This window comes from Coenobita brevimanus, chromosome 26 (genome assembly GCF_032717465.1).
Source record: "Coenobita brevimanus isolate Jiangsu-jjx chromosome 26, ASM3271746v2, whole genome shotgun sequence".
Taxonomy (NCBI): Eukaryota; Metazoa; Arthropoda; class Malacostraca; order Decapoda; family Coenobitidae; genus Coenobita; species Coenobita brevimanus.
The window spans coordinates 1,580,715-1,599,842 of record NC_136979.1 but is presented as its reverse complement, the minus strand read 5'-3'; the positions used below and the strand labels follow the sequence as shown (position 1 = coordinate 1,599,842).

At 40.9% G+C, this 19,128-nt stretch overlaps 3 protein-coding genes across 3 annotated transcripts; all 3 read right to left on the bottom strand.

Moving 5' to 3' along the window:
- Positions 1-317: 317 nt before the first annotated feature.
- LOC145394127 (uncharacterized) lies at positions 318-7,066 on the bottom strand. Its single transcript, XM_080268106.1, has 4 exons — positions 7,018-7,066; positions 2,473-2,585; positions 1,760-1,904; positions 318-939 (listed from the first exon to the last, which is right to left on the bottom strand). The coding sequence occupies exons 1-4, from the start codon at positions 7,064-7,066 to the stop codon at positions 473-475; spliced, it is 774 nt and encodes a 257-aa protein (XP_080124232.1). The 3' UTR covers positions 318-472.
- Positions 7,067-8,486: 1,420 nt separating this feature from the next.
- On the bottom strand, positions 8,487-13,752 carry LOC145394126 (uncharacterized). Its single transcript, XM_080268105.1, has 3 exons — positions 13,722-13,752; positions 11,422-11,484; positions 8,487-8,953 (listed from the first exon to the last, which is right to left on the bottom strand). The coding sequence occupies exons 1-3, from the start codon at positions 13,750-13,752 to the stop codon at positions 8,487-8,489; spliced, it is 561 nt and encodes a 186-aa protein (XP_080124231.1).
- A 406-nt stretch (positions 13,753-14,158) lies between these two features.
- Positions 14,159-19,128, bottom strand: LOC145394158 (uncharacterized). Its single transcript, XM_080268137.1, has 5 exons — positions 19,050-19,128; positions 17,940-18,259; positions 16,492-16,592; positions 15,764-15,905; positions 14,159-15,095 (listed from the first exon to the last, which is right to left on the bottom strand). The coding sequence occupies exons 2-5, from the start codon at positions 17,956-17,958 to the stop codon at positions 14,974-14,976; spliced, it is 384 nt and encodes a 127-aa protein (XP_080124263.1). The 5' UTR covers positions 17,959-18,259; positions 19,050-19,128; the 3' UTR covers positions 14,159-14,973.

Here is a 19,128-nt window from a genome sequence, read left to right as displayed (position 1 = left end):
CGACTGAGCCACGAAGATAATTTTCACTTCGTCCGACCTGGGGAAATAGAAATATAAACAAAGCATCGATCAGATACAGATTAATTTTTAGCTTCTTAGGTCGTGTGAGGTCTCAGTGGGATTAGGTCATGTCACAGGTCAGGTCAGATCTGGGTGGCTTATCATTCGACAGTTTGGAACTTCATAGATGTAGTGCCAAATATACGAATCTCCAAACTGAAATAAGCTGTTCAGATCCAGTAATATGGACCTAAATTGTGAAGAGATGTAGGCCTACCTCAAACCTACCTCTACAGGGACTAATATTTACCACCATGTCAGTAACTTCCTGCCTTTAAAGACGGTCCATAAGGAAATAACAGCAATATTCTTCCATAATATGCACTGGACAGTCGATTTCCAAGGCAACAGGGTACATATATTATTACTAATACTGGCCAAACAGAAAGGACGGCAATTTAGTCATGCCACACTATACGTATGGTTTAAAACTCGAGTCTTTTGAAATTTCTGAATAAGGAGGTGGAGGGTCAGTAAAGGAAGGTTGCTGTTCAGGGGCGGTGGGGTGCACGTTGGGTTCTGGTGGTACAGGGGAGCTGCCTCGTCCTCCTGGTGGGTAGCCTCCTGTTTGCCCACCAGCTGGCATTGAGTGGCTTGACTGTCCTGCAGGTGGGTGTGGGAACACAGAGGTCTGTCCTGTCGCTTGGACCAGGTAGTTTGCAGCTTGTTCGGTTGTCATCACTGAATATCCTGCATTCTGTCCAACCGTAGATGCCACTGATGTTGCAGGGAAGGCGTAGGTGGTGGTGTTGTTGAATGTATTGACGGGAAGGCGGTAGCCTGTGCCGTATTTGAGACGGTGGGGGTGGTCAGAAGGCAGGTCATCAAACTGACGTTTGGCTGTGACACAAAGCCACATCCCAGGAACAAGCATTCCAACTGTAGGTAAATGAAATTAGTATGCACTAATATACTATTTCTGTACTAAATCAGCTTTTGGGGGGGGGGATTATACACTTGCAGAGCAAATTTTGTGCAACTTCCGCAATGTATTTATCGCTACATGAAGAAAATTTAATATCTGGCTGCTCAAATGTAAACTACACTTATTATTATGCTATATATTTTGGAGCTTCCATTAGTCAAGACATTTCTGCGGGTAAGGAAAAAATGTACTTTAAAAGTTGTTCAAGTCAGGGGCTGGAGAGAGATGCTTTCAAGTGGTGACACTGATATGACCGGGTGGTTTCTCTGCCTAGTTATTCAAACGTCTCTCAGTTCCCACCCAATTCCTCCAAAAGGAGGATGGTGGACTGGAGGAGAAGAGAAACTTCTACTTGCAGTCCACCAGGTTCACGTTAAGATGAACCTATGGTTGCAACAACAATAACTTCTACTACAATTACTACCACCACCACCACCACTACTACTTGTTTTTTTGTGTCCGACTCTCGGCATAGGCTTCACAGCCTGTTCTCAAGGCCCAGTAGTCCTCTTACATACCATACACCTCCACAGGTCACTGCTACCTCTACTACTGTACTACTACCACTAATCCTAATACCGGTAATTCTATTCATGTCTAATAAACACTAATATTAATAATCATATGTATCAAGGCCTTACTTCTAATGAACAGCATAGGAATCCCAGTGAAAGAAGAGCCTGAACGCATAAAAGAGAGAGAGAGAGAGAGAGAGAGAGAGAGAGAGAGAGAGAGAGAGAGAGAGAGAGAGAGAGAGAGAGATCATGTCCTTACTTCCAATCAACAGCATAGGAATCCCAGTGAAGGAGGAGCCTGAGCCTATAACTGTAGTGGTCATGATACCCATAAAGGAACACATGGCTCCAAACACTACCATGGTGAGAATAAGTTGTCCAGGAACTTTGCATCCCTCTGAAAACTGAAAACAGAAGAAAAAAATCAGACCATTGTAATCAAGCGTGGAGAAAGATTAAATTTTACTTTTTTTTTTTTTTTCAAGTAGACAGAACTAATAAATTTCAGAATATTTTGATTTTTGTGAGTCAGTTTCGTTTGATTCTAAAATGAAGATTAAATTAATGAAGAAGTCATTGGTAGAAGGGTTTTATTGATCCCGTTACGGTACAATAATCATTAATACAGAAATATAAATACTGAAATGAAACAAAATTAATTATATAAGCATTGTTAGTTCAAAGTTCTTTTTACGTCAGTACCGTTACCATTAATTTAGAAATATCTTTTGATGTATTACTCTGAAATGAAACAAAATTAAGAAGTCTCTGGCAGTTGAAGCCCTTTTTTTTTTTTTATTTTTTTTTATTTTTTTTTTTTTAGTTGGTATGGTACAATTATTATAAACACTGAGGTATGATTTTGGATGTGGAATGAAAAATGTTACTGACAATTACCGTTTCCCCTCTTAGCAAATATGAAGTCAGAAATATATCCTTTAGTGTGGAACGAGAAATGCCACTGATAATTACCCTTGCCCCTCTCAGCAGGAAGGGGAATGTCCTCCGTCTACCGTCCACCACCACAGGCTGCTGCACCACCACCACTGGTGGTTGGGTCTGCTGCTGCTGCTGCTGCTGCCTACCTAAGAGACAAAAACACATTCGGTACTATACTCATTTTACTGTAACCTGGCCTATTGCCACTCTCCCCCTTGAACACTCAACCGCAAAAATGAATTAACGCTAGACTTTGGAGCTTTGTCATGAAGCAGTCAGCAGTGTAAAGGAAAGGATGTAGAACCATAGCACTAAGGTCAATGCCACAGGGCTGGGTCAAACTTTGACCAAGGAAAATCAAATTTAACCATTTTCATCCGATTTCGACCAAACTTGGTGGAATAATTGTCGAGTAAGGCAACAATGAGGAGTCAATTTTGAAAAAAAAAAAAAAAAAAAAAAAAAAAAAAAAAAAAAAAGCCACAGATCAAGGACACGAGGCAAGGTCAAAGTTCGCTCCGTGTCAACAAAATATCTAAAATAGATTTGATCTAATTTGAACCAAACTTGATGGAAGTGTTGAAAGTCAGCCACAGGCATGAACTATAGTTGTTGAGTACAACTGGTGGAAGGTCAAGGTCACACGGCAAGGCCAACTTAAGTAGTTTTATCCGATACAGATCAGACTCGATGATAGGGTTTAGGGTACAGCAAGGACAAAGGGATTAACTTTTTAGAATAATCAAAGGTCAAGGTCAAAGGTCAGATGAAAAAGTTTTGATCTGATCTGGACCAAACTTGAGGGATGGGCTAGGGGTCAAGAAAGACTGAAACAATTTGATTTTGAGAGCAGTTGGTCAAAGGTCAAAGGTTCGCCCTTAGAGCAGTTAGTGGGTTGCCCTTTCAGAGTACTCCTAGTTGTAATTCGATTTCATTTGTCTCAACCTACATTTTCATTTTTTTTTTTAAATAAATGGAGGACACCTGTTGTCTGGTGTTTGATTTTTTTTACATTTATTTTGTTTTACCTTCCGTTTCTCATGTCCTGTTAAAAAAAAAAAAATCCCTACATAATTCTTATTGGTATATATGAAGGTAGAATCAGATATACGGTATTTTTGAAGTGTCACCTCAATAACTTTTCAGAGGAATAAGAGTTTGGCACACCCTTTCTCGTAGCAAATTGTTCAACGTTTGTCAGCCAAGGATGGTTTGTATAATTTATGTGGGAGTAGTAATAGTAGTAGTAGAAGTAGTAGTACAGCAGTAGTAGTAGTAGCCCCTGGTTTATAGGAAATGTGAACCCGGTGGGCTAAACGCTGAAGTTTCTCTCCTCCTGCTACCCACCAACATCCTCTGGGAGATGGGGAGGGAACTGAAGGACGTTTGTATAACTGGGCAGTGGAGCCGCCCAGTTATAGCCTAAAGGTAGTACCACAACGTGATGGCGTATTTCTCCATCACCTGGAGTGCTAAGCACTTCTTCGTGACAAGCTTCGTATTCTAGTGTTCATCGATTGTTGCAATTCGGCATGCAACATGGAGAGATGGCAAATTATAGGCCAAGATAAAGTAAACAGAGTATAGGCAAGGCATGATGCTTATATCCATCCACACTCAAGTGATCAATGATTCAAGTGTTGTTCGTGTTTACAATTTTGTTTTTAGCAGACGGTATCAAATGTACAGTACTACTCAAAACAAAGTAAGAGAAAGTCTTACACCACCTAGCCTTCTCAATACTCAAGTTAATGTAGGAGAAAACGCTAGTGTGTACCAATGAAGGACATGTATGTAACAAACGAACTAAAAGTAGTGTAGTGAAGATGAGAGAGAGAGAGAGAGAGAGAGAGAGAGAGCGAGTGGTGTGGTGTTGGAGGGCCATCGCTCACTAACTCCATACGACCCACTGATATTATGCGGTGCTATGTCGTCATTTTCGGCTGGGGCTGATGCTGTTATGCTGTGCTTCTATATTGCTCTGACGCTACTTCTCACTTCTGTTTATGATATACCTTACAAAATGCTTTACATTTTATAACATGTGCTATAGCAATATTTGCTAAAGGGCGTGAGACTACACCCACAAATATATAACAACTGTTCATATAACTGTATTTACTGAAGAAGGTGTGTGGCAAGACCCTCCACCTTCTTTTGTAAGAAGTTTCCGGATCATAAAAATTTTTATCCACTCAGAGCTTAGACGATTTTTTTTTTATTTATTTGTACTCTTGTTTCCGTACCTGGTGACCTCATTCCTGTTGATATGACTGGAACTTTGCTATGTCCACGAACGCATCAGTTAAATCCACGAATCCATCGGTAGATCCACGAACGCGCACGAGATGTTGTTTCACTCTGTTTCTCTGTCTATAACGTGAGTTTGCTTCCTTGTTACCATCTTCAGTTGTCAGTGCTTCAGATTATTATTCACATATAATATTTCTTCTTATTTTTCTACACTACTATACGTAATTTCACTTCACTTAAGATCAAAGAGGAAAATACCAGAACGTTATCGACGAAAACTAGCAACTCTCCTCACTCGCCTTGCTATGCCACCAACAAAGACACTGCCAAGAGAGCTTATGTAATATTCCACAGAGTTATTTGTGGACCATCCTTTTCTTTGGTCTCTTTTTAACCTTTTGTATGTTAGGAAGTCATACTGGAATGTCAGCAAAATCAGTAAATCTCTCAAAATGTTGTGGGAGACCTGATGTTCGGGAAGGATCCTGGTGACGCACAAACGGCAACACTTGCGAGGGAGACTGAGCTGACTAACGCCCCCCCCCCCATGTCCCAGAACCCCCTCCCCTCCCCTCCTCTCCCCTTCCCAAGTCCCCCTTCCTTCATCCCCCACCGCTCCCTTCCTCATGTACCCTCTTTATCTCTTCCGGTCTTCCCTCTTCCCATGTACCGTACAGTACGTCTTCCCTACTTCATCCCCTCCTTTCCCCTCTTACACAGGAGTTAATGGGAAATACAGGTAACAGGAGGCCAATAATAGTCTACGGCAAGGTTATGTATTGGGAAAAATTGACTCTCCTTAAGATCTTACCAACATGTGAGAGGGAGAGAAAGAAAAGAGGAAATCTCTCTCTCTCTCTCTCTCTCTCTCTCTCTCTCTCTCACACACACACACACACACACACACACACACACACACATTCCTTTCATTCCGTCTTCTTTCTCCCCTTGTCTCTCTTCTCTTAGAATTATAATCATTTTTACTTCGGATGTTGTGGGTCGTGTTCTGGAAAGACTAAGAAAAAAAGGAAAGAACAAAGAAAAAAAAGACAAAATTGCCCTAATGACCTCTGTTCGATCGATATACATCTTACCTTTCCCCTTCTGTCATTTCTTTTTCTCTTACCTTCACTATTATCTTCATTTCCTTTTACTGTTCCCCTCTTTCCCTTATTTCATAAACTTATCTCCCTCTTACTCTTCCACCTCTTACCCTTTCTGTCTTCACTTCGTTCCTTAATTTCCTTTACTTCGTTTTCCCCTCACTTCATATACCTATATTTCGTCTAGTTTATTGTTTTTACTCTGTCTCTTTCCACTACCATCTCTTCTTCCCATTCATATCTCCTCCTCCTATTGCTACACTTACACGTACCCTTTCTGTCTCAACACACACACACACACACACACACACACACACACACACACACACACATTTCTTTCCTGTTTCGTCTTTCCTCCCTTTCCTGTTTCCTTTCTTACTTTGTCCGCTTCAGTTTTTGCTTTTTGTATATTTTTCTTTCCACTCATATCTCCTATTGGTCCTCTTCCTCTTGCCCTTACTGGTCTTCACGCTATTTCCTACCACCTTTCTCAATAATACTGTACCATACGTTTCTACTTCTAGGCTACTCTTTGATCTCTCGTTTCCACCACCCATCCTTCTCACTTTTCTATCCCCTCACCTTCCAACCATGCTTTTTTTCCTTCGAGCCCTCACTCTCCTATCACCAACTTCCTTCCTTCCTTCCTTTGCTGCTACTTACCAACAAACCCATTATCTTAGCCTTGTCTCTGTTTAAGTAGCCGTTCAGCTGGAGTGGAAATCTGGTGAGCAGTGATGGTGAGGCAGGAAAATATACCCAGTCAGGTGTTGCAAGATTTGAGTGTACTGAAGGTATGTTTCAAAATATCCTCCGAGAATGAATGTCAGGAGGTTAGAGAAATACGCGTGGGGACAAAGAAATGATTGGAATGAGCAGGGACCGTGATGGGAGTTGGGTATGGGCTGTAGAAGTATGGAAGGTGAAAAATGCGTGTTCCGGGAGCAATGGTTTAAGCGCAGTTAAAGAATATGTCAAAGTATTCTTCGACAACAATATAAGCTCGTGTTGCTCTCATTTATGTGGTTTCTTGCGACTTAAGTGAAAAGTGACGTCCTCTGGCTGAAAGGGTTAACCGAGTTCTCTCCCAAGCAGCTTTTGTGTAGCAGTGATTTTTAGCAGCATTGTTCACAAATACTATATCTTGTATTGTTCTGCACTAGAATATTTTACTTCAATAGACCGATAAATAAAAAAAATAAAAAAAATAGACATCGCCCACACTCAGACACAAAGTCTAGGTGAGACTGAAACATGCAGAGTGACTGCATCTTGACAGTCTTCCCTCCTACCCAAACCTCCAAGCTGCGCTGCACCCCTTACCCCAACCCTTCATTCCTGTAATTATCTCCTGCTTTCCTCTTTTCTTTTTACGCCAGCTGTCTTCACACCTTTTCCCTCCACTACGGAAGACTTTGGCTATTTCTCCAGTGATTTGAGAGTATGCAGGCAAACGCACTGACTCTGCCGTATGTTGAGGAAAGAGTTGTAGTGTGTAGTGATGTATGATTTCGTACACAAAAAAATGCTGGAAGGTAGTTGTTGGAGTATGAAAGTACGGTAGTCTGGAAACAAGAGTAGGAGGCAATGATAATAGCAGCGAAACTCTTGAGGATATAAATATTTTTTCATTCGACTCACACAGATAAACGGCAGATATAGTAGACATTCATAAACAAACATATTGATACAGTACAGACTGGGGTCTGGTGTGTATCAATCGTTCTTGTAAAAAGACTGATAATTATACGTTTTATTGTTAACCTTCTACAGTATCTTAAATCAGTAGACTGGGAAAGAATATTTGTCTCATTATTTTTCTTCTTTACTTCACAGCTACTCTTCACAGTTACGTGTCACAACATTCAATTAAATGATAACCATAATAGTTAACACAGAAATCCTTAACAATTATGCTCTGCTTGGTTAATGTAATTTCACACTGATATCAATATGTTCCAGCACTAAACACTATCATCATTGTACACTGAGAACAATACCCACCTCAAGAAACATGATAAACATCGGTGGGAATGATGTATGTCACTGCTTACCACCTGTTAAATGAGGCAGGGTGGGAAAGCGTAAACACATCAGTCCCATAACATTTAAAGCGATTTTATTCGGTTTAGGAAAGGTCTCTCGTATTCAAGAGATTAGTGAAGGCTAAGGACAGGTATACTCATCGGTTAAGGAAGCTCACTAACGCCTTTCCCTGAGCGATTTATTTTGCTAGTTGCATCTTACTCTCCTATTCTGTGCTGCCTAAATCCTTCCAACATCTCCATACTCTGCATAAATAACGTACAAAAGGATATTAACCAGTAGTATCCTAAAGGTAAGTAAGGTATGTTAGGGGGCCTCCTTATTCAACGAGTGAAAGTGTAATTTTCATTCTATAATATGAACATTGCGCAAAAAATCCTTGGCACATGATGAAGTGGAGGCAGCATAGCAAAACGTATAAACTCTATAATCAAAGGCATGGGTGGGAAGACCAAGTTCTAATGGATAAATGCAACAATTTGCAATACTTTAACTTCATCTGCTTCCAAAAAAATTATATATTGCATTTCTAGTTTGGTGCAGTGAAGATGCTGGCGATGTTTACCGTACTGGCTCTACAATTTGTGTGTGTGTGTGTGTGTGTGTGTGTGTGTGTGTGTGTGTGTGTGTGTGTGTGTGTGTGTGTTACAGTTTCATAATTTCAGAATATGCAGGCGGAGGGTCGTTGACGGCAGGTTGTAATGGAGGTGCGGAGGGATACCTGCTGGGATCCTGGCCTGTTGGTAATGCAGACGATGTCCCTGGTTCTCCCGTTCTATGGCCTCCTGTTTGCCCACCAGCTGGCATTGCGTGGCCTGACTGTCCTGCAGCTGAGCATGGGTACACAGAGGTCTGCCCTGCCGCTTGGACTGGGTAACCTGAAGGCTGTCTTGCTGTCGATGCTTGATATCCTGCAATTGGGCCAGCAGCAGATATCGCAGACCCGGTCACTGGTGCTGCGCGGAAAGCGTAAGTGGTGGTGTTGTTGAATGAAGTGACGGGAATGCGGTAGCCTGTGCCGTATTTGAGGCGGTGGGGGTGGTCGGGAGGCAGGGCTTTAAACTGGCGTTTGGCCGTGACACAAAGCCAAATCCCAGGAACAAGCAGTCCAGCTGTAAGCAAAGGGGATTACTTTCTTCTTTGTATCATTTATGTGAATCACACTCCTCTTCTGTAATTACTGAAAGTTTTCTTCAGCATCCATAATGTAATTACACTTGCATGTGGTAGTAAATGTACATCATACTTCGGCCATTAAAATATTAAGAACACATTTCAGATAATGATTTTTTTTTTTTCAATGGTGTTCTGATTTTGGCATGCTGGTTTGGAGAAAAATTCCTGACTAAAGCAAACTTCATTCGTTCAGTGTATATCTATCTATCTATATACCTAGGCTGCTTCCCCCAAGGAAAGGGAGGTAGCCGAGACAGGACGACACGCTCCCCATTTACTCATCCATTCAAACACATTCATTCGCATCTTAGCCCCAAGGGAAGAACGGACAGATCCTCACCGCACCACACCGCACAAGGTATATATATATATATATATATATATATATATATATATATATATATATATATATATATATATATAAGGTTAAGAGCCAGGTTAAACCTCGAGTAATGGAGAGAAGGTATTGGATGCTACAGTAATTTATGGTAAAGGGTTGTGTACCTTATAACTGCAGGTGATGCAGTGTCGCTCCCTAATAGTGAACAGGAACTATTCAGAATTCATGCAGTGTTGTGAATGTCTTGGGGCATCATGTTTTGAGGTTTCTCTTGATGTGATGTGGTAGTAAATGGACCAGGCATGAACTGGTAATGGAGCTTGAGTATCATCGTGTAGTAATACAAAAGGAATTGTGTTCTACAAGGAAGAGGAAAGCAGTGTGACAAAGGGAAGGAATGTGGTCGTTACTATGAAGGCGCTGATAATAAACAGAAGTCTGAGTGTGGAGGCTGTAAGAGGACTGCGTGAAAGATCTTTAAGGCTCATATTAGCTTATTGGTGTGGGTTTTGGCATGAGAGAGAGAGAGAGGAGGGAGATAGGGAGTCACTATGAATAGTAAGAGAGAAAATGGGATTAATAGGAATGCGTGTGGAATATATACAGTAGATATGATATAGGTGATTAGCTAAAGATGTGGCGTGCTTAGATGATACGGTGATGTGCAGATGACCAAGCCTATGAGGTGAGGTCACAATCTTGGGGCTTGATTGATGTGCGATTTGTGTCTCGCTCCTTTCACTGGACATGCCTCTGATCTACACTTTTTACTTTAACTTGGCCTAAATTTTCGTCTTGCTGTTTATTTCGCGTTGCTCAGTGGCAGAAATGGCTAATACTGCAGCTCTAAATTCTCTCCACTTTACTTCTTCGTGACTGTCATCATAATCTAGTGTTCATCTATTGCTACATCTCGGCCTTCAAGGTGGAGAGATGGCAGTTTTAGGCCAAGTTAGAGTACAACGTGTAGAGTTCCCCCTCTTTCTTGGTGTCTCATCGACTATTTTTTCGGTCCTCCTTCAACCAGTAAACAGGTAAAAGAGAGAGAGAGAGAGAGAGAGAGAGAGAGAGAGAGAGAGATTCTGGACGATAGGGATAACAAGGCATGAAAGTACTGCGGGCGAATTCTTTGAAAAAAATAAAAAATAAAAAAATAAAGAGAAAGTGGAAGACATTGTCACGGTCTTACCTCCCAAAAATAAAAACGGGATCCATATGAAGGATGCGGTCAATGCACTAACTGCACCGGCAGAGAGGCAAAGAGTCGAAAGAATTCCACCGAGTGTTATCAAGATAATAATGCCTCGCCCAGAAACTGTGCATCCGTTTGCGAACTGCGGTGAAAATGAAGCAGGAGATTACTACAAGGAAGCATGAGGAAATATTAAAATGTTGTTAATATTTTTCATTATTATCATCATCATCATCAACATCATCCAGACCTTCATTCCCACCCCTCCCCGAGGTGAGGTGAGGTAGGGTCCAGAGAGCCAGGAAAAAAAATTAATAATAGTATGAATTAGTATAATAGTATAATAATTTGCCCAACTGAATGAGGCACACTCCCATTCACTCACCATTCAAGCTCTTTGAGTCTTGGCTTTCAACAACCTATATTTTGAAGTGAAATAAAATTTATCTAAACATCTCTTTAGATTTTAACTGCCATTATAATAATTACTACTATATAAATATATATACATGTATTTTTAAAGACCAGAATGAACAATGTTGTTGATAGTTACCGTGGTCCTAATAAAGTAATGTATATGTTTTGGTGTGGAATTAGAGTTGCTGCTGATATATTCTTTTTATTTTAACCTGGACAAGATTTTCGTCCTTTTCCACCTTATTTCACAGAGACAAAAGGAGGAAAAATCCATTACTACGGCTCTACATACGCTCCATAGCATCATTTCGTTACTGACATCATATCTCAGTGTTAATCTATTTCTACAACACTGCATTCAAGACGAAGAGACAGCAATTTTAGACCAAGCCATGGTAAAAGTAGAATAATTACCCTTGCTCCTCTCAGCAGATATGGAGCGACCTTCCCCCTACCATTCATCACCACAGGCTGCTGCACCACCACCACTGTAGGCTGTGTCTGCTGCTGCCGGCCACCTGAGAAACATAAACACATTCAGCACTTGTTGACAGAATAACAGTAATAAAAATAACAGTGCTAGTGGTTGTAGTATCAGAGAGAGAGAGAGAGAAAGAGAGAGAGACATTGAGTAAAACAGCACCTACTCTAGCATTTCGGCCGCGGGTGTAATGATGACATAATAGTACCGACAACCATACCTTCGATATATTTTTGCAAGCAACCCCGTAACTCTTGGGAAACAAGAGGGCAAGACGTTATACATTCTGCTGGGAATCTAAAGCTGGCACCGCAGATCTAGGTTCGTATTCAAGTCAGGTAAGGAAACTCCCTAGCACCTCTTTCTTAGCGATTTATTTTTGGATTGAGGTAGTCAATATCCTTTTGCATGTTATTTATGCAGAACATGGCGAGATTGAAAGGATTTATACACCATAACAGAATTGGGCAGTAAAGTGCAATTAGCAAAATGAACTGCTTAGGAAAAGGTGTTAGGGAGCTTCCTTAACCGACGAGAATATAGGCCTAGGGTTTGAGTAAGAGTGTGCAAGTTGCCATTATGTCCAGTGTTTTGAACCTGTGAAAATATGTCAGATCTACTTTATGCAATTCTCACATTAAATTCACACATACTACAAAAAATTAGTTTCAAATAATATAATCAGGTATTCCGTCGACCAATACGCAGTAGCAATGAATGAACTGCAAAAATTATGTATTGCTCCCATACCTGTTCTCCCGTAGGCTAAACGATGCTGTCAGGCTGGGTAACTTGAAATATATATGATACCCACAGTATAATTATCAAGAAGGAATTAGTTCATTGCACGATTAGGTACGGCTTTCATGACAAACAGATCGAAAAATTGTATAAAATGGTTTAGCTTTGCCACATCTCCCTCCCTCTCTCTCTCTCTCTCATATGATACGGTATTTTCAACAATAAATATTTCACTCAGTCATTGAATTAATCTGCAATAAACTATCCAGCCCCGTGCTTTTCCACATCATACAGTCAGCAATCTCTATGCATCCACATCAACACCACTAACGAATACTCTAAAAATTTCATCCAATGTTTCAAAATGTATAGGCGAAAAAAAAAAAAAAATGAAGGCATTGCACACTGCTTTTTGTACCTGGCGTCATCACTGTCGTTGACATGATTGGATATTTGATTGCTCCACAAACGCATCCGTAAAATCCACGAACGCATTGGTTGGATCCACGAACGCACACACAAGAATGTATTCAATCTGTTTCTCCCTCCGCCTGCCTCTTGTTTATCTTTTGTATTGGCTTCATCACAATGTATTATTTAAAATAATATATGTTCATCTCTGTCGTTCACTAGGATATAATAAAACGCCAGATAAAATCGAAAAGAAAAAGACGTTGTTAGGAGACACTGGGAACGTTCCTCACACAACCACTTACGTAATCACCAAACACACAGCCATGACATGCTTATTTTCTTCAGTATTATTGGTAGATTGTCCTTTTCTCTAGTCTCTCTTTAACCTTTCGTATGTTAGGAAGGTGTTTATGATTGCCAGCAAAAATATTAAGTACGTTTAAGTGCTGTGGAAGACTTAAAGCTCGGGAAGGAATTTGGCAACTCGGAGACGGCAACACCACGGTTGGAGACTGGCTCATGTGTACTACAGTGCCTACCTATATCCTCCCTCCCCCTCCCTTCCCCTCCTCTCCCATCCCATCCCCATAGACTCCTAATGTCCTCCCCTTCCCTCTCCAATGACTCCATACCCAGTCCCCTCCCATATTCCTCTTACCCCACCCCTCTTCCCTATTCACCATGTTCCTTTTACCTCCTACAACCTCCCTAGCCTACTCCTCACGCTCCTCTTCTGTATCTTTTTCTATCCTTTCTTGTTCTTGTTCATGAAGCACAGCAGCAGCAGTAGTAGTAGTAGTAGTAGTAGTAGTAGTAGTGGTAATTGTTGTTGCCCCAGGTTCATCTGAAATGTGAACCCAGTGGACTGCAGGCATACTTTGTCCTCCTCCTGAATCCACCATCCTTCTTCTGGCGAATACTCGTAAAGAGGGAGTTGATGGACGCTTGTATCACCGGGCAGCTCCACAGCCCAGCTATACCACTGTCGCCACGTGAAATTATTTGTGAGCTGTGTCATGTGGCAACAGGAATTTAGGTATGTGGTGTGTGTGTGTGTGTGTGTGGTCAGATTATGCTTGCTCCATTCAGACGGTCTTATTTAAATTAGCAGAGACTTACCGAACAGGATATCCGAGTTAAATTTAGCCATTTCCATTCCTGTTTCTGTTGCCTTTGTAGTCTGTTGCTCTTTATTAGTTTCTTTTCTCAGTTTTTCTCTCCTTTTCCATTCCCATCTCCTGTCTTTCCTGTTGCTTTCACCGTTACACTCCAGTTCACTCCTTTCCTCTATTCCCTCTTCCTCCCAACCATTCGTTTCTGCCCAATTATTGTACTCTCGTTCCCAATACCCTTCCTTCTCCCTCCTCACTTCCCTCAGCTTTCCGTGACAGTGAATATTCTTGTAATAATAGTAGTAGTAGTAGTAGTAGTAGTAGTGGAGGTTAGTAGTTGTTGTGGTTCTTTTCCCGGGCTTTTTATATACGTGAACCCAGTAGCCTGCAGATCTGAAGGGGTAAAAATTCATTAAAATTAAACAGTAGGCTTTATTTGATGCCAGTAAAAAAAAAAATCTATATAATCTTGCCCTCAACCTAGGTGACACATATAATGCAAATGTCTTGCTGATAAACAAACTGACCACAGGAAAAGGCACATAGGTGAATGATGCTCTCCACAGTATATATTTTTGTGAGAGTTTTTTGAAGTTTGAGGCCCATACTCTCGTCGGGTAAGGAAGCTCCCTAACACCTTTTCCTGAACGATTTATTTTTATTATTACACCTTCCTGTCCTCTTGTGTTAAATAATTCCATCCCATATCACCATACTCAGCATAATTAACGCACGAAAGGATGTTAACCACCCATATCCAAAACTAAATCGCTAAGGAAGAGGTGTTAGGGAGCTTCCTTAATCGACGAGACTATGATCTTGAGAATACCACCCTTGATTCTCCTGTTAAGTAGCCTCCTATTTGCCCACCTGATGGCATTGCGTGGCTTGCCTGTCCTGCAGCTTTGGCACACAGAGGTCTGGTCTACGGCTTGGACTGGGAAACTTGGACTGAATAAATGGGTAACTTGGACTGGGTGACTGGTTAACTTGGACTGGGAAACTTGGACTGGGTGACTGGTTAACTTGGACTGGGAAACTTGGACTGGGTGACTGGTTAACTTGGACTGGGAAACTTGGACTGGGTGACTGGTTAACTTGGACTGGGAAACTTGGACTGGGTAACTTGGACTGGAAGACTTGAACTGGGTACCTGGATATCTTGGACTGGGGAACTTGGACTGGGTAACCTGGAGGCTGCCCCGTTGTCGTTACCAGATATCCTGCCTTAGGTCCTACAACTCATACGGCAGACTGGACTATGGGTTCCGCTGGGAAGGCGTGGGTGGCGGCGTATCCTGGTCCTCGTCCTGGAGTAACTGGGTTTCGTACTGTCTTTTGGCCATCACACAAAGCACGTTCCCAGGCACATACACTATAACTGTAAACAAGGTACATTAGTTTGTTACCGTATAACCAAGCAACACGATAGAATATGTTGTGCATTTTCCCTTTCCCATTTCTAAAGAAAATTTGAACAAAAGGAAAGTCAAAAGCTAGACCCATTCATTTTGAAGCACTTGAACACATTGCATTTAGAAGTCAGTTTTTCACACTTAAACTCCGTGATGCTAACTCGAAAATAATAATAATAATAATAATAATAATAAAAATAATGATAATAATAATAATAATGTGATCTGTATAGCACAAATCACAAGAAGGGACAGATGAAGGTCTGAAGTTTGTGTTGTTGAAAGCAAGAAGACTGACATGTGGAAGAGTGAGGTGACTTTATATCTTTATTGAAATATTAAAAATACACATTTACTTGGCCTGGGCACTGATTTCAAAAGTATGATAAAGTCTGCTAACAACTGTTAATTAAGACCATTCTTTTGCTTAAAAGTAAGCTTTAGAAAGTTGACTACGGTAAATAACACTCAGATGTCACCATGTTTTTCACCACATCTTTACGTGATTCTTTTTTTACATAACCACTCAGAAATTAAAAACATTCTGGTTCCACACCTAGGTCATCTGCAATAATACCACGAGAATTCAATTTAAAAAAAAAGAAAAAAGAAAAAGGCTTGGCCACGATCTTACCTCCGATGAACGCCAAGAAGCCCCCACCCAACCGGTTATTGGGCACTATTATAACAAAAAGGAGGCCCAGAAAAATCATGATGCCACCTGCGAGCAACAGCAAAACAAAGAACGCCCCTGGAATGCGCCACCCGTTGGAGAGCTGTGGTAAAGAGTATATATATTAAAATGACAGTACATTACAAAGAAAGCAGCAAAGTCAGATTTATAATTACATACATCACAAACTTCAGTTAAATCTGATATGAAACAAATCAGTCAGTATCCTATCTATCATTCAGTCTTTAAAACTTTTAGTTCAGTTATGTATTTTTATTTATTTATCCTTGCAATCTCCAGGCAAGTTTATTCAGCTGGGGAAAGATTTTTAATTAAACTCATTAAGTCGCAGATGAAGTAAAATTTGTCTCATCCGTTTTTCAAAATTCTTCAGCGCTTCCTCCGTGTGTGTGTGTGTTTTTTTTTCGATCTCCAGGTGAAGTTATTCAGTTTATGGGAGATTTTTAGACTGGATTGGTTAGAAAGAGCCTCAATAAATCCCTTCTAATACAAGACTCTTTACCTAGCTGAAGAAAATCGTCTGGTAGCAGCAAGACTAAACTAAATGAACGCCTCTCTTATTTCGAGGGGTTTACTATATCACTCTTTAAGTGCAAAATACATAAACATTACCCTTAAGTATATCATTATCTTGAAGTGCAAATTACGTAAACATTACTTATAATTACTCTTAAACCTGTTGTAATGTATGGACATTTCCGGAATCTGCTATTGGCCACAGCAGGCTGTTCGACCTGCTGCTGCTGCTCCTGCTGTTGCTGCTGCTCATCTGAAATCATCATCAATATTAGTTTCATTATTATCATCATCACCCAAATCTTTAGTCCCATATAAAAAAGAAGCGTAGGGAACCGGGACTAGACTACTCAGCCAGACTTTTAAAGCAACGGTGATCATCAGACTTACTTTCCATTGAACAGTAAGCCCCAACAACCCCTTAGAATGAATGCAAAAAATGAAAAATAACAATGAAACTTATACCGTGGTAGTCAAACGGCCTTACACTCCCCAGCACAGAAATTCTACACTCCTACTGCAGGGAAGACACGTGTATTCTTGTGGTAACTATAGGTGGTTACTTTTCATCTGAGGGGACCAGGCCACACCTACTGCTTGAATACTACTCTATGTCGTGACTGCTTGAATTTTTGTGAGCCTTAGTTATGAGGTAGGACTGTATCCTTGGTTATTAGATAAGATGACCCTCCAATCTAACAACACTTGGCCGTGAACTGAAATGAAAAGGGCCACGAATCTTAGGTTACAGTAAACGCACTAACTTTCCGTATACTCTATGGATAACACCAATAGTGTGATCTAGGGCAGTGAATCTTAACCTGGGCTTGCTGGTACTGTTGTGGCGGCCCCGAGTTCTCAATGGTAAGTAAACCTATTTGACCACAGGCTTAACTTGTCCTCCTCCATCTGTCCACCATCCACCATTCGGGGGATAGGAAATTAGTAGAGGGACATCTGTATAATCAAGCAGTGGAACCACCTCGTTATATCGGTGCCACCACATGATGGCGTCCCTCTCAGATCTTCGGCACCAAGCTCCAGCGCTGGGGATATGAGAAATTTCGTCCGGTGCAGTTGCATAGATAATCTCCAATATCGATGTGTTTTCGCATTACCAAACAATATTGTTTTCTTGTTTTGTGTGCAGATTTCTTACTTCCCCACTGATTCATATTTGTCACATTTTTCATCATTTGTCCGTCTAAAGACAACTATTATTATCAATGATTTTTTTTTTTTTTTTTTTTTTTTTTTTTTGCCAGCTTCATTCATTTGACTTCTGGTGAGGAGGCAGAAGGAATATTCACTGTGACTGAAGTGAAAGTCATTTACAGTAGCTCATCTGTTCCATTCAGTTCTTCTCACTGAATCATTGTGACACTGTCGTGGTAGTTGTACCTCTGCAACGGTTGGGAGGACCCATGTTGCTACAAGCTAGTTTACTCAAAATTAGCCCAAGAATCACCTCCTGGGCTTAGTACATCAGGTCCTGAAACATCGTGTGTGTGTGTGTGTGTGTGTGTGTGTGTGTGTGTGTGTGTGTGTTTCCCAGGTCGATTAGTCATGTTTTAATATCTGTGCTCGTGCTGTTTCGTACCTGAAATCATTGTTGCCATGAAGAAATATCCAGAAGATCCTTGAGCGCACACGTGGATTGGTACAGCACTTCAGCTTTCCTTGATTTCACCACGAGAAGTTTCTTCCTAGTTATCTTGTGCAGCTTTTTGAATTAAATAGTAATATTTACCAGTAATTAAACGCTGCAATGTAACCCTGCGTAATAAACAACACAGCGGCAAATGGATAAACAGAAGTTATACTAATAGGACACTGCACGTGACACCTTTCTTGGCGCATCACAGAGTAGTAGTGTCTGTGGCTGCTTCTCTCACCCTGGGATTTCCACCGCTTCTGAAACTGTGGAGTGCAGGATGATGTAATCCAACCATTTGACTAAAAATTTTCATCCCACTCTGCATTTAGGTCTCCAAGGAATCTATAATCAGTGTAGTAGACCGTAACAACAAATTAGAACAAAATTTTCACCTATCTCTACATTGAATTTGTCACTTAGAAGGTAAATTGTATCACATCATCAGTGACTAACTGGCGTCAACTTCAGTTTCACCTTTACTGTAAGCCTTATTTAGACAGCTACCATACTGCTGCCTTCGACTACGCTTACTGTAACACATCAGCATATGATACTCTCTTTTTTACTCTAGTGCGACTTAAAATTGTCATCTCTCCATTTTCTATGCCGTTCTCAAAATAACCTGACACTAGAAAATGTTGCCAGTCACGAAAAAGTGTCATGAAAACTATATGGAGCCAGAGCACTGTCTTTTTCCGTCAGTTACGTGAAATAAACTGCAAAAGAATGAAAATCTGGGCCAAGTTAAGGTAAAATGAGTACAATAAATGACCCCTGGAAGGTAATGTCCTTGTGCACCAATGTGACAAGAAAATAAAATAACTGGCTTTACTTTAGGAGATATCGTGTATGTAGTCCTAAATTCGTGTCCAATGTCACTAGATTAGTTCACGATCACGTAAAATAGGACGTTTCAGACTGGAGCTTTGTACCGAGATCCAACAGGCACCACCCCCTCACTCATGTTACACCATCTTTATCCTGCGCTGGGAATATAGCACTCCTTGTACGTGTTAGACGATTATTATTTTTACGGTATTATCATGGGCTTACGTTCAATAAGCGAGCGTAAGACAGTGTCACTGAAAACAGCAGTTCGAAAGTGAGCCCTGAGTTATTTAGTGCACAGACG

Coding starts and splice junctions, on each gene's coding strand:
- LOC145394126 (XM_080268105.1), bottom strand. CDS start 13,752: ATGGCTAAATTTAACTCGGATATCCTGTTCG. Junction 11,485..13,721: donor TAACTCGGATATCCTGTTCG/GTAAGTCTCTGC, acceptor TATGTTTCTCAG/GTGGCCGGCAGCAGCAGACA. Junction 8,954..11,421: donor GCAGCCTGTGGTGATGAATG/GTAGGGGGAAGG, acceptor CTTTGCTTACAG/CTGGACTGCTTGTTCCTGGG.
- LOC145394127 (XM_080268106.1), bottom strand. CDS start 7,066: ATGCAGTCACTCTGCATGTTTCAGTCTCACCTAGACTTTGTGTCTGAG. Junction 2,586..7,017: donor CCTAGACTTTGTGTCTGAGT/GTGGGCGATGTC, acceptor TTTGTCTCTTAG/GTAGGCAGCAGCAGCAGCAG. Junction 940..1,759: donor TCCTATGCTGTTGATTGGAA/GTAAGGACATGA, acceptor ATTTACCTACAG/TTGGAATGCTTGTTCCTGGG.
- LOC145394158 (XM_080268137.1), bottom strand. Junction 15,906..16,491: donor ACATTACAACAGGTTTAAGA/GTAATTATAAGT, acceptor TCTTTACCACAG/CTCTCCAACGGGTGGCGCAT. Junction 15,096..15,763: donor CTTCTTGGCGTTCATCGGAG/GTAAGATCGTGG, acceptor CCTTGTTTACAG/TTATAGTGTATGTGCCTGGG.